Source organism: Poecilia mexicana, unplaced genomic scaffold (genome assembly GCF_051168715.1).
Source record: "Poecilia mexicana isolate PSO_F unplaced genomic scaffold, ASM5116871v1 scaffold_23, whole genome shotgun sequence".
NCBI classification, from domain to species: domain Eukaryota; kingdom Metazoa; phylum Chordata; class Actinopteri; order Cyprinodontiformes; family Poeciliidae; genus Poecilia; species Poecilia mexicana.
Window position 1 is genome coordinate 17773360 of NW_028263392.1, and position 26378 is coordinate 17799737.

General features: G+C 45.3%; 2 protein-coding genes across 2 annotated transcripts; one reads left to right on the top strand and one right to left on the bottom strand.

The window, feature by feature from the left end:
* Positions 1–125: 125 nt before the first annotated feature.
* On the top strand, positions 126–15288 carry itih5 (inter-alpha-trypsin inhibitor heavy chain 5). Its single transcript, XM_088003359.1, has 14 exons — positions 126–344; positions 417–461; positions 3147–3310; positions 3926–4027; positions 5621–5856; positions 6045–6214; positions 6297–6413; positions 7885–8056; positions 8210–8519; positions 10665–11305; positions 11898–11951; positions 12522–12638; positions 13294–13671; positions 14848–15288. The coding sequence occupies exons 1-14, from the start codon at positions 249–251 to the stop codon at positions 15111–15113; spliced, it is 2868 nt and encodes a 955-aa protein (XP_087859485.1). The 5' UTR covers positions 126–248; the 3' UTR covers positions 15114–15288.
* A 158-nt stretch (positions 15289–15446) lies between these two features.
* tmem110l (transmembrane protein 110, like) lies at positions 15447–23305 on the bottom strand. Its single transcript, XM_014985842.2, has 8 exons — positions 22957–23305; positions 21977–22025; positions 21800–21895; positions 21500–21621; positions 20622–20734; positions 19844–19927; positions 19633–19764; positions 15447–16507 (listed from the first exon to the last, which is right to left on the bottom strand). Exons 1-8 carry the CDS (start codon positions 23153–23155, stop codon positions 16397–16399), a joined length of 906 nt encoding a protein of 301 aa, XP_014841328.1. The 5' UTR covers positions 23156–23305; the 3' UTR covers positions 15447–16396.
* Between the last annotated feature and the right edge of the window lie 3073 nt (positions 23306–26378).

Sequence of the window (26378 nt, forward strand, 5' to 3'; positions counted from 1 at the left end):
AAAGTGGCCCATTCAGAGGATTCGGGTGTTTAAAAGAGGAGAAACGCATATTTAGGTGTTTCTGGAGGAGGTTCCGGGTTTCTGGATGTTTCCTTCATCAAGAAGAGCAGAAACCAGCAGCAGCTTCATCTTCCTCCTGGTGGGCGGATTTCTCCCGCTGCAGACTCTCTGCGCTCAGTCAGACCCGGACTGGGAACACTGGGAGTCATGGCGCATTCCTGCTTCTAACAGGCTGACCTGCAGATAAGATGCTGCTGCTGCTGGTTCTGCTGCTCAGCTGCAGCCCGGGCTTCCGGCTGCAGGAGGATCCGGATCCAGACTGGGGAGATTTTGACCTGGACCTGGTAAGAGGAGCTGCTGCAGCGCAGTGTGCAGCTCCGTGATGAACTTCTCATTCTGAGTGTTTGTGTCTGCAGGAGCCGCGCAGAGTCCCGCGGCAGGTGAAAACCATTCTGATAAAGGTAGGAAGTCATCCAGCGCGTCTTTATGCGGCTTCTTGTGGAAAAACAAGTCGGAGTTCAGGAGGCTTTCAGAAAGTTTTGGGTTTAGTAAACTTCATGTTCCGCTCCTGATCGGTGACCTAGTTAGAGATCTCTGCGCTCTGGGCGTGACGCGCAGGAGATCCGCCAGGAGTTTCTGTAATGTTGGATCAGCTGCAGATTCCTGCTGCAGCTGAGATGAGGATGATTCATCCGGAGGAAAACCAGACGAGCCAGAAACTCCCGTTATTCGCTCCCTGTTGAACATTTCCATCGTTGTTTCATCTCGATTTTATGGTTTATTATTGTGAAACATTTTTACAGCTAAAAATCTAAAAAGCATTTTCCTCTGATACCCTGAAGGATAATCCAGTTCCAGTTCAGAGGTTCTTTAGAGGGGGTTCCCAAAGTGGGGGTCAGGACCCCGCTGGGGCCGTGAGGCGCCACGTCGGGGTCTAAAGATGATTCATAGACTCATCATGATGCGACTCCTGAGCTGTATGGAGCACCAAAACAGCAAAAAAAAAAAAAAAAACTAAATGAGATAATTAAATGTGAATATTATGTTATAAAATAAATTAATATTCCATTAAATATTTAAATATAACTTTTGAAATTAAAAAATAAATCCATTGAAAATTGCACATGATGATGTCACTCTGTATTTATTTACTAGATACATTTAGAGTGAAATAATTACAAGCCATGAAACATGGTGGTGGCAGCAGTACAGGCAGTGGTGGGAAGTAACGAAGTACTTAAGTACAGTAACGAAGTACAAGTACTTCGTTACTGTACTTAAGTACAATTTTCGTGTATCTGTACTTTACTTAAGTAGATTTAATAATGGATACTTTCTACTTTTACTCCACTACATTTTACAGTAAGTATCTGTACTTTCTACTTCATAACATTTCTACTAAACTGTCGCGTTACTCGTTACATCCAAGTCGTGTTGCGCTTTTTTCCATTAAAATGTGAAGTTTAGGGACTTAACATTTAAGGTGGCGCCGTAAAATCCAAGCAATAATGTGACTTAGTGTCTGTTGTCACCCATTCGCTGAATTATTGTGTGGAGGTGTTGACTGAGGTGTCGCATATATGGGACAACGCTGTGACCAAAGTGCAATATAGTAATATGACATTCAGGAACGATCCGATTCTTTTGGACGGATCTTTACTAAGTCCTGTAGGACTGAAGCCTCACTGAGAGCCGTTCTTTGTTCTTGTAATGCTCTGGTACACTGCAGTAGATATTATTATTTTATTTCATTAAAATATATAATTTATTTAACTGGCGAATAAATAAAACAAGAACGTAAGAACACAGAGCATGCTCATTACTGTTTGTTTTCGTCACCTGTCATGGTGTCAGACGTTGCAGCAGGAGGGAAGATGAAAACAGTCACGGTGCTCCTTCTGCTTGGTTACTTATAGCTTATTGCGTCTTGGATAGTGTTCATAGTTGCTATGTTTAATAGTGCAGACAGTTGTGGTTTTTGACATGGGCAATATGGGCAACTGCCCAGGGTGTTATTTGTTTTAGGGATGGCAGGAGACCTCTGCGGATTGTAGCACAGAGATGAAAGCAAAGCAGAATGAAGAAGAGTTTGAATTGATACTGGTTAAATTTATTTCAGCTCTAAGTATTTAATATCTAGGTGTTTTATGGGAATGTGGATCTTTCAGATCAATTTGAGAAGCAATTTTGATAGATGCACTTAATTTTATTGTCTCATGTAGCGCAGGGTACTGGTCTTGGTCTCTGGTTCGGTGGTCTTGACTACAACTCTGCTACGTGGCTCCTTGGTTCCATGTCCTCCCCCACCTTTCTGTTGGTTTTCTTTCAAAATAAAAGTCACTAGTGGCAAAAAAATGCTATGTTAGGACAGGAGACAAGATGTTTCCATCCCTGAAATTATGATGCATGGAATCAAATATCTAAATCTAAACTATGTTACAGAGAGCAAACATAATAAAAATGCTTTATCTGTGGTATTGTCCATTAAAATGGCACATTACTGATGTATTAAAATTAAATAAGATCAGTTCACTTAATGATATTGTATTAGTGATTAGGTAATGCATTCAGCAAGTACTTTTACTTTTAATACTTAATTATTTTTAAAAGCCAGTACTTTTTTACTTTTACTCAAGTAAAAATCTTAATGTGGTACTTTTACTTTTACTAGAGTACATTTTTGTCTGTGTATTTGTACTTTTACTGAAGTTCATGTTTTGAGTACTTTCTCCACCACTGGGTACAGAGAAGTAGATGCATGGAGCTAAAATCAGGAGGAAAACCTGCAGAAGTCCAGAGACTGGGGTCAAAGTTCACGTTCCACCCTGAACATGCAGCAGATTCAGTGGTTAGAATGGCCTAGTCAAAGTCCAGACCTGAATCCCACTGAGAATCAGTGCTAGATTTGAAGCTGATGATGTCAGATGTTCTCTGGAGGAGATCCAGTCAGTAACGTTTTGACTACACATACACTCCACACTTTTCAGATTTTTAAAGTAAAAATGACAGAAACCATAAATCAGTTCCTCCACTGCTTTCTGCTGCTGTGACATAAAATCCCAGCGAATGAATGAAACAAAAACTTTGTGACTTTGGTTCTGGATTTGGGCTTTGCCACATTTTGTTGTCACATTTCTCTCTGTCAGGAGAACAAACCTCACATCCAGGAACTGTCCATCAAGACCAGCGTCATCTCGCGCTACGCCTTCACGGCGGTGTTCTGCTCCATGCTGAACCGACACAGCGCTGCAGCTGAAGCCGTCTTCCAGATCCAGATCCCCGCTGCGGCCTACGTCTCCAACTTCACCATGTAAGAACCTGCAGCCTCACCTGGAGCCGATCCAGATCAACAGGAAGAGAAAATCATTAAAAAACAACCAGGTTGGTCAGGGATTCCCTCCAACATGTCAGACTGAAAACCTGACAGCATATATATATATATATATATATATATATATATATATATATATATATATATATATATATGGATGGATGGTTTTGACTGGAGGTCAGTAATATTTTGTTTTTTCTTATTTCTTTATAAATAGTTTTATTTCTTTTTCTTTTACAGTTTAGTTCATTTTAATGGAGACCATTTTAGGATCGTCTAGATTTACCATCCGAACTAAACCTGAATCCAGATCAGGAACCGGTTTATCTGGAGTTTCAGATCCCAAACTGAATCTGGTGGCTGCAGTCGCCCCTCCTGTCTCCGTTGCCATGGAGATTTCAGGCAGAAAGATGAACATTTTCCTAACAGTTGAGACAAGCACAGATCTGTTCATTCATGTGCAGGAAACCTCTGAATACGTACTGACAGCATTTTCTGGCTCCTTTGTTGAATAAAAACCCAGTTGAGCTCTGACAATAGTAGTGCTGAATTGTGTGGTGCTCTAAGGCTTGACCTTTGACCTCCTTGAACCAGGATTATCGGAGGGCGTGTTTACCAGAGCGAAGTCAGGCCGAAGGAAAAGGCGGCCAAACCGAGGAACGGCAAAGCCAGGAACAGAGAGTCGAGTGACACAAGGTAGGAAAACCCTGAGAGAGAGAGAGAGTGTGTGTGTGTGTGTGTGTGTGTGTGTGTGTGTGTGTGTGTGTGTGTGTGTGTGTGTGTGTGTGTGTGTGTGTGTGTGTGTGTGTGGCCATGCCCCCGTCCGTCTGCAGCCTCCTAGCCATGATTTTCAGATTAAAACTCTTTAGGCAGTGAGCAGCCGTTCATGGCGACCTCTGACCCCAGCTGGAGGAAATGACATGATGTAATTTCCATGGAAACAGACAGAGGTGTGTTTAAATATGCTGCAGAGAAAAAAGATCCTCCAAATGTTTCTGGCTTTGCTTTGACGTTACCCAAACATCAGGAGGAGCTTCGAGTCCAACATGGCAGAAGGTCCTTCTGCATTTCCCAGTCAGAACCAGTAACACCAGAACCAGAACCAGTAACATCAGAACCAGTAACATCAGAACCAGAAACATCAGAACCAGAACCAGTAACATCAGAACCAGTAACATCAGAACCAGAACCAGTAACATCTAAACCAGAACCAGTAACATCAGAACCAGTAACATCAGAACCAGTAACATCAGAACCAGAACCAGTAACATCAGAACCAGTAACATCTAAACCAGAACCAGTAACATCAGAACCAGAACCAGTAACATCAGAACCAGAACCAGTAACATCAGAACCAGAACCAGTAACATCAGAACCAGTAACATCTAAACCAGAACCAGTAACATCAGAACCAGAACCAGTAACATCAGAACCAGTAACATCAGAACCAGAACCAGTAACATCAGAACCAGTAACACCAGAACCAGAACCAGTAACATCTAAACCAGAACCAGTAACATCAGAACCAGTAACATCAGAACCAGAACCAGTAACATCAGAACCAGTAACATCTAAACCAGAACCAGTAACATCAGAACCAGTAACATCTAAACCAGAACCAGTAACATCAGAACCAGTAACATCTAAACCAGAACCAGTAACATCAGAACCAGAACCAGTAACATCAGAACCAGTAACATCTAAACCAGAACCAGTAACATCAGAACCAGAACCAGTAACATCAAAACCAGTAACATCAGAACCAGAACCAGTAACATCTAAACCAGAACCAGTAACATCAGAACCAGAACCAGTAACATCAGAACCAGTAACATCAGAACCAGAACCAGTAACATCAGAACCAGTAACACCAGAACCAGAACCAGTAACATCTAAACCAGAACCAGTAACATCAGAACCAGTAACATCTAAACCAGAACCAGTAACATCAGAACCAGTAACATCTAAACCAGAACCAGTAACATCAGAACCAGTAACGTGCAGCAGACTCTGGTCTGGGAATCTCGGGTTTCATCGATTCTCTCCAGACGATCTTCTGTCCTTCAGCTTCGTTGCTGGTTTGAGGCGGCGGATGAATCTTGGTTCTCATCGGTACCAGAAATGTTCGGTACCTTTTAGGAAGTAAAGTTCTGATTCTGAATGTTTGCTGAAACATCTTTGGTAAAGAACTAAAACACTCCCAGGTATCCGTCGGTACCGGTTCTCGGTTCTGATCTTTATGCCAAATGAGGGACTGTGAGGATTTCGTCTTTACTTTTCATTGTGCAGCTCGGAACCGGAGGTGGAGTTGTTCCGGACCACGGTTAGCATACCGGGCCGGAACCGGGCCGTCTTCCTGCTGATGTACGAGGAGCTTCTGCAGCGGCGGCTGGGAAGCTACGAGCTGGTCACCAGCCTGCGGCCTCTGCAGCTGGTCAGCCGCCTCACCCTGGACGTCACCATCGTGGACCAGGCGCCCATCGTGGACCTGGAGGTTCTGCCGCTCCGCGGCGAAAAGATCACAGGTTTGAGTTCTACAGTAAATCACATCAGGAGGCGGGATGGGAACAGAAGCTCAAAGTGCAGCTCACGCCAAAGAGCAAACCGGATTCCCCTCAGTCAACAACCCTGAGTCTGGCTCCAGTCCAACCATCCCAGGGTTCTGGTTCTGATCCAGTTAATCTATGACACACTTCCTGTCTCTGTGGTCCAGCCAAATCAGAGGTTCCCATCACGACTGCAGTCACCAACGAAAACAACGTCTGGAAGGTCACCTTCAGCCCCAACATCGTCCAGCAGGCCAAGATCTCCACCAGCGGCGTCCTGGGAGACTTCGTGATCCGGTACGACGTCCAGCGGGACACGGGGATCGGAGACATCCAGGTGAGACGTCCTGCGTGTCGCTCACGGTCCTCCAGCCTCACGTTGTGCTTCATGTCAATGTTCGGATTTATTCTGATTCCAGGTTTTGAACGGACACTTCGTCCACTACTTTGCTCCCAAAGATCTGCCGGTCGTTCCCAAGAACGTCGTGTTTGTGATCGACAGCAGCGCCTCCATGCTGGGGAAGAAGATGAGGCAGGTAAAGCAGCGCTCTGATTGGATGACGGTTTGTACTGTCCACCTGGACACCTCGCTGTGTTTGGTCTGAACTACTGAAAGCTTCGGTCCAAATCCAGCCACCTTCAAACATAACAGCTTAAACATCATCAGTCAAGCCAAAGCCGTTTTTATCTCCTTATTTACATCAATCAGTCCCTCGAGTTTGTTACGCAAATTCACACAAAATCAACAGATCACTAAAATCACTAAAATCACTAAAAGTTTGGCTTTGAGCCATGCTGACTCCAACCTGCAGGTGGCAGTGTTTTCACTTCTACCACGGACCAATCTGGCAAGTAATAAAATGTCACATTTGTCATCATATCGCAAAATTTCTTGCAAACATTTCTAAATTAGCTCCACAAGATTAACAAAATGTTTAAAAATCATAAACTTATGAACATCAGTGTGAAAAGATGTTCGATATTATTTAATTTTAGGAAGCTGAATTAGCGATTTATTGATATTTTACCAGTGTGTTAATGGGATTTACTGATATATTCTGGTAGAACTGGCCATAATGATTTCCAGCAGCAGATCCAGCAGGACCTGCGCAGGCCGACAGCTTCCTCCAGAAACTCTAGAAAGTTTTCAGACATTTAGAGCCCAGAACATGAAAACTGGATTAAAGGTTGAAGACATGAACATCGACAGAAACTTTCAGTATTTAGCATCAAACTTTAGCAGAGTTCCAGTTTTATACTAATTATTCAGATCTGCTTCCTGCTTTCAGTTCTGCACAAACTCTCAGGAAATCCATTCATACTGGGATTTCAGCAGATATGAAATCATCCTCAGCACTTTTTCCATTTGAGTCAGAGGAACTCTGACGACAGGCTGCGCCGCCTCCTCCCTGACTGGAGCATCGATCTGAGGAAGGCAGCGCCGTAACCCTCCGGCTCCGGCCAGAGCGGCTCACAAACTACAGAAACAGGCTAAAGCAAAGCAAAGTGGAAAAGTACAGCAGAAGGTCACCGTCTCCGTGGCGACGGAGCTTTGTGGACAACAACACCCTCGACCCCTCGACCCCTGACCCTGTGATCCGCCCCCAGCCCGGCCCGGATCAGAACAAGCGTGTTTTGATGCTTCACAATGGACGTCTTCAGCTGGGGTCAGTTTGTCATTTTAGGACCCCAACCCCAAATTAAATCGCCCGCCCACAGAGGAGAGAGAGGACTGCCGAGGTTTTAATGGACTTCCTGAAAGCTTTTTAACCAGACGGCCATGTTTATGACTGCAGCTGCTCTCTCACATGCTCAATGAGATGTCCTAGTCAAAGGAAGGGCCATAAAGCCTGTAAACACTGGTGGGAATATTTTACCGTCTCATGATTTGATTCTGTCTGCTCTGGAAATCAGAACGACAAACAGACACCGAAGAGGTTTTAGAAGATGAGGGATGGTTTAAAACTTCTGCACAGACTAACCTGTAGTTTCCTGTGATTTTTACAGACAAAAGATGCTCTGTTCACCATCCTGAGGGACCTGAGACCTGCTGACCACTTCAACTTCATCAGCTTCTCCAACAGGGTCAAGGTTTGGCAGCCGGACGGTTTGGTGCCGGCGACGCCGCTGAACATCCGAGACGCCAAGAAGTTCATCTACACGCTGATTCCCAACGGCGGTGAGACACAGCGGCCTCTTCCCTGACCCTCAGCGCCGAGCTCAGCTGTTTGGAGGCTGAGTGCATCTCATGTCTTAATGTTTGTTAAATCCAGCAGCAGCCACCAATTAAAGGTTTTTCCATCAAGCCTTGACTTTAGTTTGTTCCCTTCAGGCACAAACATTGACGGAGCCATCCAGACCGGATCTGCTCTGCTTCGGGATTACCTGTCGGACCCCGACACCGGACCCAACAGCGTCTCCCTCATCATCTTTCTGACGGACGGCCGACCTACGATCGGAGAGACTCAGTCCGCCTCCATCTTGGGAAACACTCGCTCCGCCGTGCAGGAAAAGTTCTGCATCTTCACCATCGGGATTGGGAACGATGTGGACTACCGGCTGCTGGAGCTCATGGCTCTGGAGAACTGCGGGATGACGAGACGCATCAGCGAGGAAGCCAATGCTAGCGCTATGCTCAAAGGGTAACGCTTTACGGCTTTCCTCTGAACAGAAAGTTTCAGCTGCTGTTTCAGACAGAGGTTCCAGCCTGAATGGATCCAAACCCACTGCTATGCAGACGACACCCTGCTTTACCTTCCTACTCGTTTCCAAAACCTTCTCAACACAAATGTTCCCAAACCTGGGAGTTTTTCTTTACCCATCAGTAACTCCTTCCTGCTTCCTGTAAGATTCTGTCCTGATGAACTTCATTACTTGTGTTTCCACTCTGTGTTTTGAAGTAACTGAAATAGTGGCAACTGGCTACTGTTTAGAGAACAGGGTGAGTGTAGAACTGGTCTGCAGCAGTCTGATACTGGTTCTGAACTGGTCCAGTATCTGGTCTGAACTGGGAGCAGAACGACTCTGGGTTAGTGTGACGGGGGTCAACAATAGTGGAGCCATTAGCGACGGGTCAGTTTGGACGCTTCACTGGTCAGATTCGGTCATGATGGGTTGTCATGGCAACAGGAAAAACTCTGTAAAGTCAGGCTTTGACCCAGAATGATTTTAATAAAGCTGCAGAAGTTACTGCTATAGAAGCTGGTTGTTGCTTCCAAGCATGGGAATGGAAAGTTTAGTGGAAGGAGTATCCAGAATCTGGCTCTCATTGTCATCTTTCTCTTTAGTTGGTCATCATGTTGATCTCTGAAGAGAAACTAACTGGTTAGATAAATGGGTAGGAAGCTGAAAGGTTGGGATGTGAATCAGCAAATATGTGAATTTAATCAGTTTTTCTCAAATATCAGAATTAAAGTCTTTTCTCGCATGCAGGGACATTAAACTGATGTAGTTTCCAGACATTGTGATCCTTGTTCATGCTGTGTTTTTACGAGCTGCCCGGCCGTCCCTCACCAGGCGCAGGCTGACAGCAGACCTGTAATCAGCTGCAGCAGCAGGCCGTCCTCTGATCAGCTGCTCTCCATCCTGCTCTCAGACAGGCGTTGGTTCAGTCGCTCAGGAATGTGTGTGTTGTGCATCCTGCGTCTTCAGTGTGTGTGCGGGGTTAACGAATAGACTGATAACAGAGCCGCTGCGACTTGAACAAACAGCTGCAGGTTTGCTGAGCTGACAGGACGCGCTCCTCCACCTTCACATTCATGCTCTCATTGTGAGCGGCTTAAAGAGCCGGCAGGTTTCAATCCGGATGGACATGATCCACTGATGATGGAAGCTGCAACCACACAAACATCCAGCCTAGACTAAAATAACCGCTTTGCTGCTGGTCCTTTAAAACGTCCAACCAAACCTGGCTGGAGGCGTCCAGCCTCTGAAATATGAAGGCTTTTATGAGACCATCAGCTGCCGAGTCTAAAGGCTTTAATATGAGGCTTTAAAGATTTCAGGGTTTATCTTCAGTGCTTGCATGTCTGAATAGTGATGGGAAAACAGGCCCAACCAGGCTGTTCATGTTTAGAGTGATTCTGATTGGCTGAGCAGCTCGTCATGACGCCTCCTTCTCTGGAACGTGGCAGCCCAGACCGGCCGGGTTCCCCTCATGATGATCAAACATCTAACATGGAGACACAGCAGGAGGAACTCAACTCTCAGATTTCACTCACCAACATTTAGATTTCAGGATTTTAGATCTTTGGTCGTGAGTTCAGAGTAAACAAACATGGCCGACGAGGTAGAGGCACCGTGGATAGTTTGTGGTCTTTATTTAGCAGAGAAAAAAATTACACTATTAAATGTTTGCCAGATTTTCTGCTGTTGGTTTTTTAAACCCCCTCCATGTTTCTGTCACATCATTTTACACATCTGACCAAAGGGAGGCGCTCTGCCCAGTCCTGGTTTCTGGATTTGAACCCTGGCAGATCAGAGCTGCTTCTGGACCTGGGGATCTGTTTTTGTTAGACCTCCAGCATTAAACCATTAAAGTCCTTCTAGTCTCCAGAACGACTGAGAATGTCTGAACCCGGGTGAAAACTGCTGACGCATCTTTGTTAAATTTTTGTTTCTTAAGCTCAGCAAGTTTCACGTTTTTACGTTTGTGCCGGTAGGACAAATGGCGCCTCAACGTCCAGTTAGCTAATGGTTGCTGTGGAGACTCTACTGGTTGCTATGGTGACTTCTAAGAGTGAGCTTGGGGAGGTTTTACCTCCTTCATCACCTCTGTTCCTCTCCAGGTTCTACAGTGAGATCGGAACGCCGCTTCTGTCCGACATCCGGATCAACTACACCCAGAACTCGGTCGGCTACGTCACCCAGAGCCTCTTCACCAACTACTTCAACGGCTCGGAGATCGTGGTGGCCGGGAAGCTGACCGACCGCAGCGCCGAGTCGCTCCACGTCCAGGTCACCGCCAGCAACAACGACCGGCTCATCACCATGGAGACGGACGTGCCGCTGCGCCGCCTGCAGGCGGAGACGGAGAAACACGTGAAGGCGGCCACTGCGGTGGTGGGGTCAGGGGTCACGCAGGGGTGGGGGAGCTCCCTGGGTTCAGTGGCTGCAGACTTTGTGCAGCGTGTTTGGGGTTTCCTCAGCGTGAAGGAGGGGCTGCGGGCGCGGCTACGCAGCCGCTCCAGCAGGGAGAGGGAGGAGCAAACCCGGCAGGCCACCAACCTGTCCCTCACCTTCCGGTTCCTCACCCCGCTCACCCACATGGTGCTGGACCAGCCCCACCCCCTGACCCAGGCCTCCGTGGCCCCGCCCACACCTGGTGCCGCCTCACCGGCCAATGAGCTGCCAGCTGCAGACGACGAGCCGCCACAGAAACCAGACGGGAACCTGAGCGGCCCGGTTTCCTCTCTGAGCAGCCGGACGGGTGAGGCTTCACACCAGACGGGATTCTGCTGAGGAAAACATTGGAGAGCAATTCACATCAGATCCAGGTTCACCCAGCAGGAAGCTGGTGGCGCATCCATCCATTCCTCCAGTTTGGTTCACTACAAACCAATAAATAATGTTAAATTATTCAGGATAAACTGTTAATCTACTGGAGATCAGGTTTATGCTTCACAGCTGGTTTCCTCTGATTTAAAGATCAAAGGTTTTCTAGGAGCTTATTTAACCTGCGGGGTTCCTCAGGGTTTCATGTTTGGCTCTTTGCTATTTTCTTTTTAAATACATTCAGCAGAAATTATTCAGGTTTGATTATTAGATCTGTTTTAAACCTGGACCAGAATGTTGTGCATTTGCTTCATTTGTAAAACTTTAACCAGATGGAGCATCAAGTATTAATGTTCATGTATGAATTACTATCTGCTAAATTTTTGACTAAACATTTTTAAAAATTCAAACATAAACCATTTAACAGATGAAAATCCTACATTAGTCCTTTTTCATCTCAGATTATTGTTTATAAATCATTATATCTTAAATTATTTGACACTTTTTTAATATTTTGTTCTCTGCAGGAAAAGCTGAGAGCGAACCGCTCAGGAAATCCATCAGCATCTCCAAAACCTCAGGTGAGTCGTGACGTTTCTGTGAATTTCATCAGATTGAAGCGTCTCTGCCTCCAGGCCTGTCGTTCAGCTTTGATCAGCCTGCTTTCCTCTGAAAAGCTCTAATTGAGGCGCCAGCAGCAGCTCTGCGTTGTACTTAAGCAGCCGATCCTGGATGTTTGTTTTAGTAAAGAGAGGGCATCGGGGGCAGATACGGCCTAATGCCCCTGTCATTAGGGTCGCTCTGTAATCTCATTTAGCTGCTTCCAAAGAGCTGCAGCAACTTTTAAAACATCCCAAAGACAAAAACCAAAAACAATCCAGACAGCAGAAACAGCAGGCTACAATTTGAACACTGATATTTCTAATGTAAAATAACTGAAAACTAATGAGATTAAAAACAACAGGGACCCTCGCCTGGTCACAGATTCATCCATACAGCATCTGAAATATTAGAAAGAAAATGCTGAAATACTTGCAGCCTAACCAGTTTTCTTTCATATCAGGGAGACGATCTTAACCAAAAAGAAAATCTGAAATGAATGTAAATGTGTTCAGTGATCCCTCATTCCTGGTTGTGCTGCTCTCTCTCAGCGGACGGCGACCCTCACTTCGTGGTGGAGTTCCCTCTCAGTAAGCTAACCGTTTGCTTCAACATCAACGGAGAGCCTGGAGACGTCCTGCGTCTGGTTTCTGACCACCTGTATTCTGGTGAGCCTCAGGGCTGATCTCAGTCACTGACTCTTTCTCAGGTTTCCTCCAGCAGATCATCAGCCTGGCGGGCCACCAGGCTTCACCCCCACAGGGCCACCAGCATCTGCTTCCAGCCACACAGTGACATTTTATAGCATCACAAAGTTATTATGTCACTTCAGCTGTTATAAAATGACATATAACAAATAAGATTTAAAAGAAATTTGATTTTGTAATATAAGGCCTTGAAACTGGGCCTCTGTCTCTTTAAGAAGCTCCTGTTCTTTCTGATGCTCCGCCTCCAGGAAGTCATCCAACATGGTTCCTCTATTAACCTTTTAGTGTTTTTACCAGTGTTGCTCTGAGCAGCAGCTCCTAATGAGCTCAGCAGCTGTTTGCTAATTGCTTCTGGCTAGTCTGAAGGAGCTGAGTGGTGGAGGAGCTGAGAGGGGGCGGAGCTGTGCCTTGAAGGCGGGGCTAGGCCCACCCAGGTCATGCAGCTGAATGGTTGCCATGGGGATTAAATGATTTATCAAATATAATAATCAGAGCAAAACTCCAAGTTTGTTTTACATGATGAAAAGCTAAAAAAGTATAAATCAATTTTTCATGACACCGCCCCTTTAAGCCGCAGCCTGAGATGACTTAGTTGATGGTTCTTTGACTTTTCCAGGTGTGACGGTGAACGGCCGGCTAGTCGGTGCTCCGGCGCCCCCTGGCAGCCATAAGAAGCAGCGGACGTACTTCAGCAGCGTCGCCGTGGTGATGGATCGGCCCCACCGGGCCTACATCGAAGTGACCCCCACCAAGGTCATCCTGGATGGGCGGGACCGCATCGTCCTGCCCTGCCACGCCACCGCGGCTGTGGACAGCGATCGGCTGTCCGTCGCCGTGGTGGGCGGGGCCAATGTGACGGTGACAGTGGGAGGAAACATCAGCTTCGTCATCCTGCTGCACCGGTACAAAAACCCCAGCCCCTACCAGAGAGACCACCTGGGGTTCTACATCGGCAACAGCGCCGGGCTTTCACCGCGCTGCCACGGCCTGCTGGGTACGTCCCAACAAGCTGCCGCCTGATTGGCTGCTGCCGCAAACAGAGCAGCTACATTCAGACATGAAGAGGGGCTGAAGTCTAAACCGAGTTTCAGACGGTTGGAGGACAGAAGACGTGTCCAAACCTTTTACCCAAACTACTGGCAGTAGTTTATGCATTTCTGCATTACAGGAGAAATGCAGAAAGATTTTATTTTGATGGTTTTTTTTTTTTTTAGTTTTACCTTCTTAACAATATATCATTGAAGATCCAAAACATAAAAAAAGGTTTTGAACTGATACATTTTTATCATTCATGATTTGTGTTCAGGGGCCAAACAAAATCATTTGAAGGGCCACAAATGGCCCACTGGCCACACTTTGGACCCCCTGCCCTGAAGTGTCCCAACAGTTCCATCTGGTCTTCATAATTAAACTTAAAAAATGTAAACATGCATTAGGATCAAACCATCAGATGTTCTTGGATAGTAATGTTGAGGTTATTCTAATGCTATGCTAACATTAGCTGCAGTTTCCAGACACAACCTGCTGGATTTTCAGCCGTCCTCATCGTTATCATTTGTTCATTTTTAGATGGTAAATATTGGTACCTGAAATATGCAGAACTAAAAACAAGCTCAGTCTTGGTTGGTTCATATCTTACCTGCAGTAAAAACTTTCTTTCAGATCAGGCTGATGCTCCAGACAGGATAAACCCACAGTGGAGGCGGTGCGCCACCAATAATCTTCCTGAAAACAGAACATTTTAGATGTTCCTGGTCAGAATAAAATAAAAACATGAAACTTAATAAACTGTGCTGCTTTAAGGTGGTAGATCTTCACTTTGCCTTTAACCTTTGTGGGGCTACATGCTAGCTAGCCTAGCAACATCCTCCAGCACTAACTAATCTGGATTTATGCTAAATGAAAATGTCATCTATCTATTGCAGGTAAGATATGAACTGCTATGAACATTCAACAGAAGCAAAAATCCTGAAAAATAAGGAGAATTTCTGAATTACAAACTGAGGTCCATCTGACTTCCCTCTCCTGCTAACAGCTGATGCTAACGGCTGATGCTAACGGCTGATGCTAACGGCTCATTGCTGCTGCTATTTAAACTGAATCGTTTTAGTTTCAGTTGGATAAACTGCAGAAGCAGGAAGTGAACCTGACTGTTTCTTCCTGACTCCAGGTCAGTTCCTGCATGAGGAAGTGGGCGTGGCGCCGCTTCCCGCGCTTCCCGCGCCGGGAGATGCGGGAGACTTGAACCCGACCGCATTCCTGAAGGTGAAGGAGCGGTCGGTACCGGTGGTTCGGAAGAGCAGGCGGATCTACGGCGGGAAGCAGAGCGTGGACTGCTGGTTTGCCCGGAACAACGCAGAGAAGCTGATCGACGGCCGGTACGAGGATTACGTCACGGCTCACCTGTTCGACACCGGAAACACCAACAACGCATGAGCACTGTCATTATTATCATTATTATTAATTATTATCTGATTTAACTAAGCATCCAAATATGACTTAATGACGTCATGTTTGTACCTGTACGTTTTATTTTCTATTTGTAATGAAATGAAATGTTTTATGCTGTTTAATATTTTCCATGTTGAGGTGAATAAAACCTTTAAACTAGTTTTAGACTCATTTGTTGAATGTCTCTCAGGTGTAACAGCTGTTTGCTACCTGGCCTCATTAACCTGCAGCTGCACCGCAGGCCCCGCCCACACAGGTGTGCTGCAGGCCCCGCCCACACAGGTGTCGGTGGTAAGAACTGAACTCCAACAGCAGCTCTGGTCTCAGAATAATCATGTTTATTCAGGTTCAGAGCAGAGCGGGCCTTTGGGTCTGACCGGAACCAGCAGAACCTTTCATCCTTTATTTGGTTTATTAAAAATACATTCAAGTAGAAATAAAACATGAAACAATGAGGAATAAACAGAAACAGAAATATGATTAAAGAATCGATCCCAGAATATAAGTATCTCAGTAAACAAATACAAATAAATGTGATAATTATATTACTGCACAGATTATTAAACATTCCTTTGGCTACATGTGGAGTTCAATTCATTCAAGACAAAATTCATTCGACCAAAATTATTAGAGAAATTATTTTTAACCCAAATATTACTCTTTATTTATGTAGAAAAACATCATAATTCTTCACGAAACATTTTGTATGTTCTGTTTTACCAACAAAACAGATTCTGATTCTGGAGCTGCAGAGGAATGATTCAGTGGAAAATCAGGTGGAAGGAAAAACTTCAGTGCACTGAGCAGCAGAGTAGATGGATTTGTTTCTGGACAGCTTGAGGTTCTGCTTCTGACCCAAACAGAACCGCCTCAGCTTAACGCTTCACAACAAAGGCAGAAGGAATGCAAAATAATCTGATAATATAAACTGCTGGGAGCTCAGGTCAAAGGTCAGAGGTTAAACTCTGTTAATAATAATCAGATTGATCTCTGAGGATCAGCAGCGGCTCATTTCTAATAACTTTATTTTTTAATAAACTCATTTTCCTCCTGAAATGTGGAACCATTCTGATCCGGATTTACTGCAAGAGCAGAACCCGAGGTTCTGGTTCTGGAACAGTCACCGTTCTGATGATGTCACTGTTCTGATGATGTCACTGTTCTGATGACATCATCACTCTGATTCCTCTCAGAGTTTCTTCCACAAAAAGGCAGGAAACTGAAGGCCTAGTGATAAAGATGAGGCTGAGGATTTGACTGGACCGTTTCTACACCACCACCCAGCTGGGTCTCAGCGGCCCGCCTGAGTACTGAACATGGACCCGCTGCTCTTCATCCTCCTCCTCTTCCTCGCCGGAGTCGCTCTCAGCCAGCAGAACCTGAGGAAGGAGAGCCGACCAGTTATCCCAGTTCAGCATTCCCAGTCTGGATGTTCTGGATCTACGACTCCAAACCATCAAAGGAAGTGACATCACTCCTTGTTAGAGTCCATCAGATTTATGAATGTAGAACAACATGCTGCTGTTTGTTATCATCATAAATCATTTAAACCAGAAAAGTTTCTCAACATCTTTTTATGAAATCTGTTTATCATTAAAGATCCAAAACATAAAAAGATTTTCAGTAAAACAGAAAAATATCTTATTTTTGTGTAATCGGTTGTTTTCTGTTTGTTGGCCTAATTTTATCCACTCTTAACTTTAGTCAGGGGCCAAACAAAATCATTTCTAGGGCCACAAATGGCCCCAGGCCACATTTTGGACACCCCTCTTCTAAACTGTATTTTTATCTCTACAAACGGTTTTAAATCTTTTATTGCTGATTTTGTTCTATGTGATTTATAGTTTAAACAGCTGAAATATTCCTGCAAGTTGAAAGCTGAACTCTGCTGTGAGCATCAGTGAAGAGCGCTCCTCTTCCTCCTCCTCTTCCTCCTCTGCTTTCCATCCCATCAGCCTGCAGACGCTCCATAAATGTCACTTTTATTCCCTGGATGAAGGCTCGACTCATGGCTGCCTGGCAGCGCGCCAGGGAAGGAAGGAACAAAGCCTCTAATCGCATTACGCACAAAGGTCACGACCCCTGAGATGATGGAAACTGAAAACATGGCCTCTGTGTTCAGAAAACTGATTTCAACAGAGAAATTTCAGGAGAATAAAAAAACGGGTCAGTTTATGAAACTGCAGCGTCTCAATTCCACATGACGATCAAACAAGAATCCTGAGATACAAAACCTTAAAATAGAAACAAAATCCAACGTTGAACCGGAGCGTCTACTGGATCGTCTACCGGATCGTCTACTGGAGCGTCTACTGGAGCGTCTACCGGAGCGTCTACCGGAGCGTGGACTGGAGCGTCTACCGGATCGTCTACTGGAGCGTCTACTGGAGCGTCTACCGGAGCGTCTACCGGAGCGTGGACTGGAGCGTCTACCGGATCGTCTACTGGAGCGTCTACTGGAGCGTCTACCGGAGCGTCTACCGGAGCGTGGACTGGAGCGTCTACCGGATCGTCTACCGGAGCGTCTACCGGATCGTCTACCGGATCGTCTACCGGAGCGTCTACTGGAGCGTCTACCGGAGCGTCTACCGGAGCGTCTACCGGAGCGTGGACTGGAGCGTCTACCGGATCGTCTACCGGAGCGTCTACCGGATCGTCTACCGGATCGTCTACTGGAGCGTCTACTGGATCGTCTACCGGAGCGTCTACCGGAGCGTGGACTGGAGCGTCTACCGGATCGTCTACCGGAGCGTCTACCGGATCGTCTACCGGATCGTCTACTGGAGCGTCTACCGGATCGTCTACCGGAGCGTCTACTGGAGCGTCTACCGGAGCGTCTAACGGAGAGTCTACCGGAGCGTCTACCGGAGCGTGGACTGGAGTGTCTACCGGAGCATCTACCGGAGCGTCTACCGGAGCGTCTACCGGAGCGTGGACTGGAGCGTCTACCGGATCGTCTACCGGAGCGTCTACTGGAGCGTCTACCGGAGCGTGGACTGGAGCGTCTACCGGATCGTCTACCGGAGCGTCTACTGGAGCGTCTACCGGAGCGTCTACTGGAGCGTCTACCGGAGCGTCTAACGGAGAGTCTACCGGAGCGTCTACCGGAGCGTGGACTGGAGTGTCTACCGGAGCGTCTACCGGATCGTCTACCGGAGCGTCTACCGGAGCGTGGACTGGAGTGTCTACCGGATCGTCTACCGGAGCGTGGACTGGAGTGTCTACCGGATTGTCTACCGCAGGGGTCCCCAAACTTTTTCCTGCGAGGGCCACATAGCTGTTCCTTTCTGTGGTCGGGGGCCGGTCTTAGTTTTTGCAGTAAAAAAAAACAAAAAAATTCTTGTCGACGGGGGGGGTTGTTCTGTATTTGAAACTGTCGAGCGGGGGGGGGGGGGGGGGAGACGACGACACATTCGCGCTTTTGGATAGATTTTTACCCAGAATGCAAATGGAAAAAACCGTGAGTGAAACGGTGACTGACGAGTATATATTCCATTGAGGGAAAGTAAGTTTCACATTTGCTCAAAAGCCCCCTGGTGGTTGAAGAAAAATCCACATATAAACCGGAAAATACAATATATGAAAAAAAACACTGAATGCTCTCTGGTATGAGCAGGCGGGCCGGATCCGGCATTGTTCAGGGGGCCGGACCAAATGACGTGGCGGGCCGGATCCGGCCCGCGGGCCGTAGTTTGGGGAACCCTGGTCTACCGGAGCGTCTACTGGAGCGTGGACCGGAGCACGGGTCAGTGATGGAGCTGCAGCAGACAGACAGGGGCCTCTCGGGGCCCTCAGGTTCTCCCACAGTCAGAACTTTACATCTCCAATCTTACAGACTCAGCGGTCGACTGGAGCTCTGAGGTTATCGAATCATTTGAAGAGTTGAGTTTATTTTTACCGGTTTATTGCATCATGTTGTGGATATTAATTTACACCATCTCTCATCTGGTCCTGGAGAAACAAACCAGGTTCTGATCCAGAACCCAATTTAGGTTAGAACTGTACCAGAACCTGGACTGAAAGCCAAGACGAATGGCGCCCCGTGGGGGACATGGGGCAATGTCTGTTCTTCTGAGTTCCCTCTCAATAAATGAGCAAAAGCACCGTGTTGCGTTTAGTAACAAATGTTCATTTAAAATTAACCTTCAAACACGTTTCTACATTTTTAACTGGTGCAGAAACTGGCTGAAAATTGATTTTTAATCATGTTTGTTTGTGTAAGAGGAGAGGAGACGGCGCATGAAAAGAAAAAAACTTTATAGCTCAAAAATACTCCAAATAGTTTGGAAATAGTTTTTTCTTTCTTACAGAAAGTTTCTGTTCATGAAAATAGACGGAAAGTTTATGTTTGACCTGTTTCGATTTTTGTTCATAAGTTTCAGGTTCATTTATATCCTAAAGAAAAAGATAAAACTTCAAATATTAACAAACCTTAAAACTGAAACACTTCCAGCTCCCATGGCCTCTAGGGGGCGCCGTACAGAAACAATGAACTCATGCTCACCTGGGCCTCCTCGCTGCTGCCCCCTGCTGGCAGAGCCTCGGCCTTCTGCTTGGACTCTCCGCTGTGCTCCAGGCCCGTCATGGTCTTGTACTTCCTCATGGTCAGGCTGTCGACCACCCAGAACATGATGGCCTGCAGGGGGCAGCAGAGGAACAGCATGAAGTCGCTCTCTGACCGAACCCGACCCGACCCGGCCATTGAATCAGCTTACATTAACGATGAACGGCACGATGAGCATGACCAGCGCCAGCTCCAGCTGAGGGTTAGCGATGTAGCTCAGCAGCACCTCCTGCAGCTGGAACAGAGGAACTACAGTTAACTCAGGGGAACATCCAAAGCAAACTCATTTCCACATCAGGGAGGTTCTTAAAGGGCCGGTGATCCCAGAAAATGAAAGTTAAAATAAAAATGAACAGCCGAGCACGTCTTTAGTGAACTCATCAGGATTCAGGATTATTTTGGGGATTTTTTTCCCACTAAATCACTGAATCTGGGCTAAATTACAAATATTTATAAGGAAATTTGCAATATTTGCATTTATGTATGACAGTAACTATAAGGCAGTACAGTATAAGAAGGAAATACTGCCACCTGCAGGTGGGAGTTAGAATCACTTAAATCCAACGTTTTCAACTATTTCTGCAGAAAAGTTGCAATAAACTCACAATTATGCATTTGCAAAATATTGTGAAGTTTTGATTTTTACTTAAATTTCTGCAAAATAAAACTGATTCAATTTGTCAGTAAACAGATAAAAATGGTTCTGATGTGGTTAATGAAATAATATTTCAGCTCAGTTGTAATATTGAAGGTTATATTCATGCGTCCCTCTGGAGTCTGGAGGGCCACATGAGAAACTACGGTGGGCCGGATTTGGCCCCCAGCCTTCAGTTTGACACACGTGATGTGAAACATGCAGGATGTCGGATCTTCAGGACCGGATCTGGACCCCAGGTCCCAAACTTTCAGTCCATTTTGACCCGACTTACTCTGGACCATCCGGGGACGAGCAGAACCAGGCTGATCACGCCTTTCTCCAGAACCATGATGAGCAGGTAGACGCCGCCCTGACCCAGCCACGCCGCCGCCTGCGGAGGGTCGCCTGGTGGAGACAGACGTTCACAACCTGAGCTGATCCAGGCACACAGGAAGCAGCACAACCGGTTGGGTTAGTTCACCACAGCACCCTCTAGTGGCAGACTCTGGAACTGCTCCTCCTGCCCTCACTTGTATTCAGACTATTATTTTAGTATCAATTATTCTGACAGTCAATCAATTAATTGGATTTAAAAATAGGAAATTCTGCAGAGTTTTTATGTAACTACTTAAGCCATGTTTTACAGAATATTAGAAATACATTAAAAGATGCAAATAAACAAAAAACTCAATTACATTTTTGAATAATGAGATTTTCTTACCTAAAACGTAATAACAGCATTTATTTTATGAATGCTTGATTATTTGTATTAAAGGATAAATCTGCAGCTAAAAAATTCTGTCTATTAATGTGTTGATTATTATTTGTTTTAATGAAGTGATTATTTCACAGAACGTGAAGCGGGTGAAGCTGAAGCTGCCACTAGAGGAGTTCTGGTTGAACAGATTTACAGGAAAATCATTTGTTTTTATCTGAAATGGAAAATGTTGATATTTATTGTTGAGTTTTGGCTTCATTTCTGCTCTGATTGTGTTCTTCTTTCATCAAATGTCTGTTTTTAGCCTCTGTTTACTCCAATTAACAATTAATCGACAACTAGTCTATCTAATGATTATTTAAATCATTGATTAATCGTGATTAATCGTGATTCAGCCAGCTGTTGGTGTAGTTTCTGTGTGTTTTCTCGTGAGCTGAAGGATTTCCTCTCACCGTATTCTCCAAAGGAAAGCAGACTCCACTGCTTGATCTCCACCAGTCTGGAAACCAGTTTCACAGCCGCCCAGATCACCAGCATTCCCAGCGTCGCATCCAGCAGGAAGTTCATCAGGTACCTTCAGAGGAAAACACCGGAATAACCACACCGCTGTTTTTTTTTTTTATTTCTGTTTGTTTTCAGGATTCTGGCTCACAGGGGAAAAAACTACATGTAAGGATGTTAGACTACGGCTTAGTGACTGCAGCTAGTAGCTAGCAGCGTGTCGGGTCAGCCATGTTGGATTTGGGACTCACAGAGAGCAGGGATCCTCCTTGGTTAGCGTGGACAGGAAGACGTTGGCGAAGTGGATGAAGAGCGCTCCGATGGCCTGCTTGGACGTGTCGAAAAACCTGGAAAAGACAAAACACCTTAAAAATGTAAAAACGTCCTCGGTTTTCCATCCGGACAGTAAAAGCAGGAAGAGGCCTGACCAGATCCTCCAGGGCCGCCTGACGCCTGCTGGCTCCCGGAAACGCTTCACTGCAAACACACACAGGCTGCAGATCAGTCACACACCGACTTCAGCTGGAGAAACGCTTCATCACTTCATGTTTTATCTACTTTAGAGAAACACACATATTTATTTCAGGTTTTAATTAAAAGCTGTTTTGTGTCAATAAATTGTTTCAAATAAATTAATTGTTGTAAAAACTCTACAGATGGAAATGACCAAAGCATGACACTCCCTCCACCGTGCTTTAGAGCTGCAGTAACAACTTCAAAAGGGATTTCCTGACTCTGAATATTCTGGAGCCAAACCGGGTCAGAACCTTCAGGGTTCCTGGATAACCCTGGAAAATCCTGGAAAATCCTGGAATCTGACTCCAGGCTTTTTCAGACTGCTGCAGGTCGGAGCGGAGCCCGGCAGGGGGCGCTCTGACCCCACATGGAGAGAGGAAGACGTCAGGATGAAGAATCGATCAGCCTAATTGATTATTGGCTCAGGAGCCGCAGGACTCTGACCGATCAATAATCAAAGATAAGATGAGAAACTTAAAGGAAAAACAATCAATTCCTGATGAACCCGAGAGCACAAGCTAAGGTCAAAGGTCACGAGAGACTGGGCTGACCGGAACCACCTCAGAGAGGATCCACAAAGAAGCTTTCAGAGTGGCCTAGTCAAAGCCTGGACCTGAATCTGATTGAGAGGAGTCTGTTAAAGCCATCCTGCCTACCGGAGCGGGTCAGAACTCTGATGTTCAGGTTCTGTCCAGAACCGGGCCTCAGATCAGATCGATTCCGGACCAAAGACTCGATTCTGTTCCAATGTGTGTGAAGCTCGTTCATTCTGGGTGGAGAAGTTCTGGAAGCGGTTCTGGTTCTGTCCAGTGGGAACCAGATGCCACGTTGGCTCATGAAGGCCATCCAGGACCAGAATCAGAACCAGAACCAGAACCCTGGCGGTACTCACACATCAGCGTGCTGAAGGCCACGACGGCCAGCAGAGCCTGGATCAGAACCCCGAACCGGTCCGTCAGAGCTCCGTTATCGCAGCCGTGCGGTCCGGCCTTGTTAATGTCGGACATGTTGGCCACCACGACCGGACCGAGGTCCAAAACCCGCTTTACCAGAACGACCCCGCCGAACCCGAACCGCTCCATTATTGTCATGAATCCACCCCGACTCGGTTCCGTTTGGACCGGCGCGGCCTTCGGTTCCGCTCTGCTTGGTGCCGGCCCAGAAAGTGGCTACATCCCGGGGAGTTCAGGCGAACCGCAGCATCGATGTTCCGACCCACAACAACAGGGATGGACCCACCGGAAAGCGGCGCAGCGACACCAACACCAGCTTCCGGTTACGCCGCTTCAAAATAAAAGCACCAGCTGGAACAAACTCAAACGGATCGATCACCGATTAAGAATATATTTTATTCTAAAATCTATGACAGATAAAGTAAATAAAGACTGAAAATATTAATTATCTGAGAAATGTTATACAAAAAAATCGGGAATAATGTCAAATATTTTAGTGACAAAAGTGAAATATTTTCTGATATCCAAATGTCTTCAGTTATAAGGAAAAAAATCGAATTAATATCTCTATAAAGCACCAAAAAATCACCAGATTGTGATTAAAAGTATTTAAAATTGTGACATTTAATTAGTATTTAGTTTTAAAACTGTATTCAAATAAAATAGACTTTTATTTTGATATTAAAAACCAGATATGACGTATTTAATTTAAATGAACTTTATGGATGCTGTGGCGACGCGCTGTTAAAAACAGATAACTCCTTACAGATGTGTTTTGTTGTTGCTTTGATGTTTAGATAATAAACTGAATATTAATAACACAAAATTTATTTGTGTTATTAAATAATTTTAATAAGTTATATTTTTTTTTCAAATTTATAACTTGAAAAAAAATGTTTTCAAGTTATAAATTTCATTTATTATGAGAATAATAAACTCTCTCCTAACGAACCGTCTGCCGTGACTGGAGGAGTTCTGACCCCTGCTGGAGGTCAAGCCGGAGCAATTCAATCAGATTTTGTACTTTACTTTGACTAGGCCATCCTAAAACATGAATTGTACTGTTTGTACAAACAGTACAATTCTGGTCCGACAAGTCTGGTCGGACCTTCTCCTGCTGCAGAGCAGAACTCATGGATCCATTTAGTTCTGCTGGTTCTGAAGCAGCCCACATCACCACACCGCCACCACCAGGCGGGTCGTTCTGGTTCTGGAGTCTTGTGTTCAGATCCAACCGGACCAACTTCAGTCCACAGAATATTTTCCCAGAAGTCTTTGTGTTTTTTGGGTCATCAGTGGAGTTAAATTATGACCTTCAAATCAGAAACAGGAAACAGAAATAGTTCTGTAGAACCCGGATCGTTCCATGAAAACAATAAATCCAGAATATTCCTGACCGACGTTTGAAGAATCAAACGTTTATATTTACGGCTCAGGACTCCGTGAAATTAATCTGCCTCATATCCCCACAAATCCACAGATGACCCAGATTCTTCGGGGGTTCACAGTAAAACCGGCCCCAACGGCCCGGGTCGGGCCCGGTTCTGCCGGGTTGACCATACAAGAACATGAACCTGATAACAGAACATGGGAAAAATCATCAAACATGAGACAAAATGAGCAAAACGAGAAACAAAAAATATTTTTTAGTTTGTGCTGCTGGACAGAAAAACGAGAAAAAATTTAAATCTCATTTTATAAAAACCAAGAAATGTTTTCAGATGACCAACCTGCAGAACCAGGACCAGGACCAGAACCAGGACCAGGACCAGGACCAGGACCAGGACCAGGACCAGGACCAGGACCAGAACCAGGACCAGAACCAAGACCAGGACCAGGACCAGGACCAGAACCAGGACCAGAACCAAGACCAGGACCAGGACCAGGACCAGGACCAGGACCAGGACCAGAACCAGGACCAGGACCAGGACCAGAACCAGAACCAGGACCAGGACCAGGACCAGGACCAGAACCAGAACCAGGACCAGGACCAGTGAGGATAAATCAAGGACTGTAATAATTGTGTGTAGATCTGATCGTTTCTCTCTGAACGAGTTCAGATTCTCAGAACCTGAAAACGTCCAAAAACCACAAAACATTTTAAAACATCGATTTTTGAAAAATTGAAATTAGATTGATTTGATAAACACAGAAAGTGTTCACACCCTTCAACCTTTCCTTTGTTCCAAAACTCTCAGAGATTTTAGTGAAACTTTATGAGACAAAGTGAAAAACATTTCAGGGAAATCTGAAAAGTGTGGCATGCATTTTAGTCGGACTCCCTTCGTTCTTCACTGATGACAGAATGTCTCCTGCAGTTGGTTCTGAACATGTTGATATTTGGGTCCAGTGTGGAGAACAGAAACATCCGCAGCACGTGTCCGCCTGCGCGCGCTCTCTGGAGGCTAATCCTCTCCCCGCGCGCCCGGAAAAGCTCCTTCTCGTGCAGATTAAACGGAGCCACGCTTCGGCCATCTGTTCCTGCAGAACCGGCAGCTTCCTCTGCTGGTTCTGGACGGGTCCAGGCCATGCAGCACCGCCGCGGACTGCGCCACGCAAAGAAAAACTGCGCCGCAGACAAACTCCCAGTCGGAGGAAATCAGCCAGCTGGAGCTAAAACACATCTATTTATATAAAATAAAAACGTTTAGATATTAAAATCAGGTTATAATCTTCACAACTGTCTGTCGGCTGAACTTTATTCCGTTTCTGTTCCTTAAACTCTGTCAGACATTTAACTGGGATTTTGTTGGGAAACACCGAGAAACACATTAAAATCATAATCCTTCTGTTTCATAATCATTTCCAAAGGTCAAACTTCTAGACAGGAACTGATTTACTTAAAATTACATTTAAATTTCCCATCAAACCTGCAGCGGCTTCCTGGTGGATCAACATCTTTACAAAGTCACATTTTCATTGGTGAAAATTACAAGTTTGGTTTAAATGATTGTTTATATTTTAGCAAAGAGCCTCGTGAAGGAAGAAGATGCAGCGTGGAGCCGCTAGGGGGCGCCGTGGGCCAGCAATACTGGGAAACTTTGAAGGTGTAAAGAGAAAAAGTGAGATTTAAGAAAAAAACAATAATAATACAAAGGGAAAAAATTAAAATAAAATAATTTGGATTAACTGGAGAAAAAAAACTAGTAAAGAGTTGAGGGAGAAAAATGACTGACTGGTTTCCTAAGAATCATGTTGATTCGCTGACTGCTAAATAAAATGATTTGTTTTATGAGATTATCAAACACTTTTATTACAACTGATAAAAATAACAAACTGAACATTAATTAATGAGACAAAAACAAGTGGATGCATGAAATAAATGATGAATGAAACATGGCTTCAAATAAAGCAGAACAGA

What these genes read in the sequence shown, in the direction of transcription:
- itih5 (XM_088003359.1), top strand. Translation starts at nt 249, where the DNA reads ATGCTGCTGCTGCTGGTTCTGCTGCTCAGCTGCAGCCCGGGCTTCCGG. An exon ending in TTCTGACCACCTGTATTCTG is followed by an intron (nt 12,639 to 13,293) that starts GTGAGCCTCAGG and finishes TGACTTTTCCAG; the next exon opens with GTGTGACGGTGAACGGCCGG. An exon ending in GCGCTGCCACGGCCTGCTGG is followed by an intron (nt 13,672 to 14,847) that starts GTACGTCCCAAC and finishes TCCTGACTCCAG; the next exon opens with GTCAGTTCCTGCATGAGGAA.
- tmem110l (XM_014985842.2), bottom strand. Translation starts at nt 23,155, where the DNA reads ATGACAATAATGGAGCGGTTCGGGTTCGGCGGGGTCGTTCTGGTAAAG. An exon ending in GCTTTCCTTTGGAGAATACG is followed by an intron (nt 20,735 to 21,499) that starts GTGAGAGGAAAT and finishes TGTCTCCACCAG; the next exon opens with GCGACCCTCCGCAGGCGGCG. An exon ending in GCAGCAGCGAGGAGGCCCAG is followed by an intron (nt 16,508 to 19,632) that starts GTGAGCATGAGT and finishes CTCCTTCCTCAG; the next exon opens with GTTCTGCTGGCTGAGAGCGA.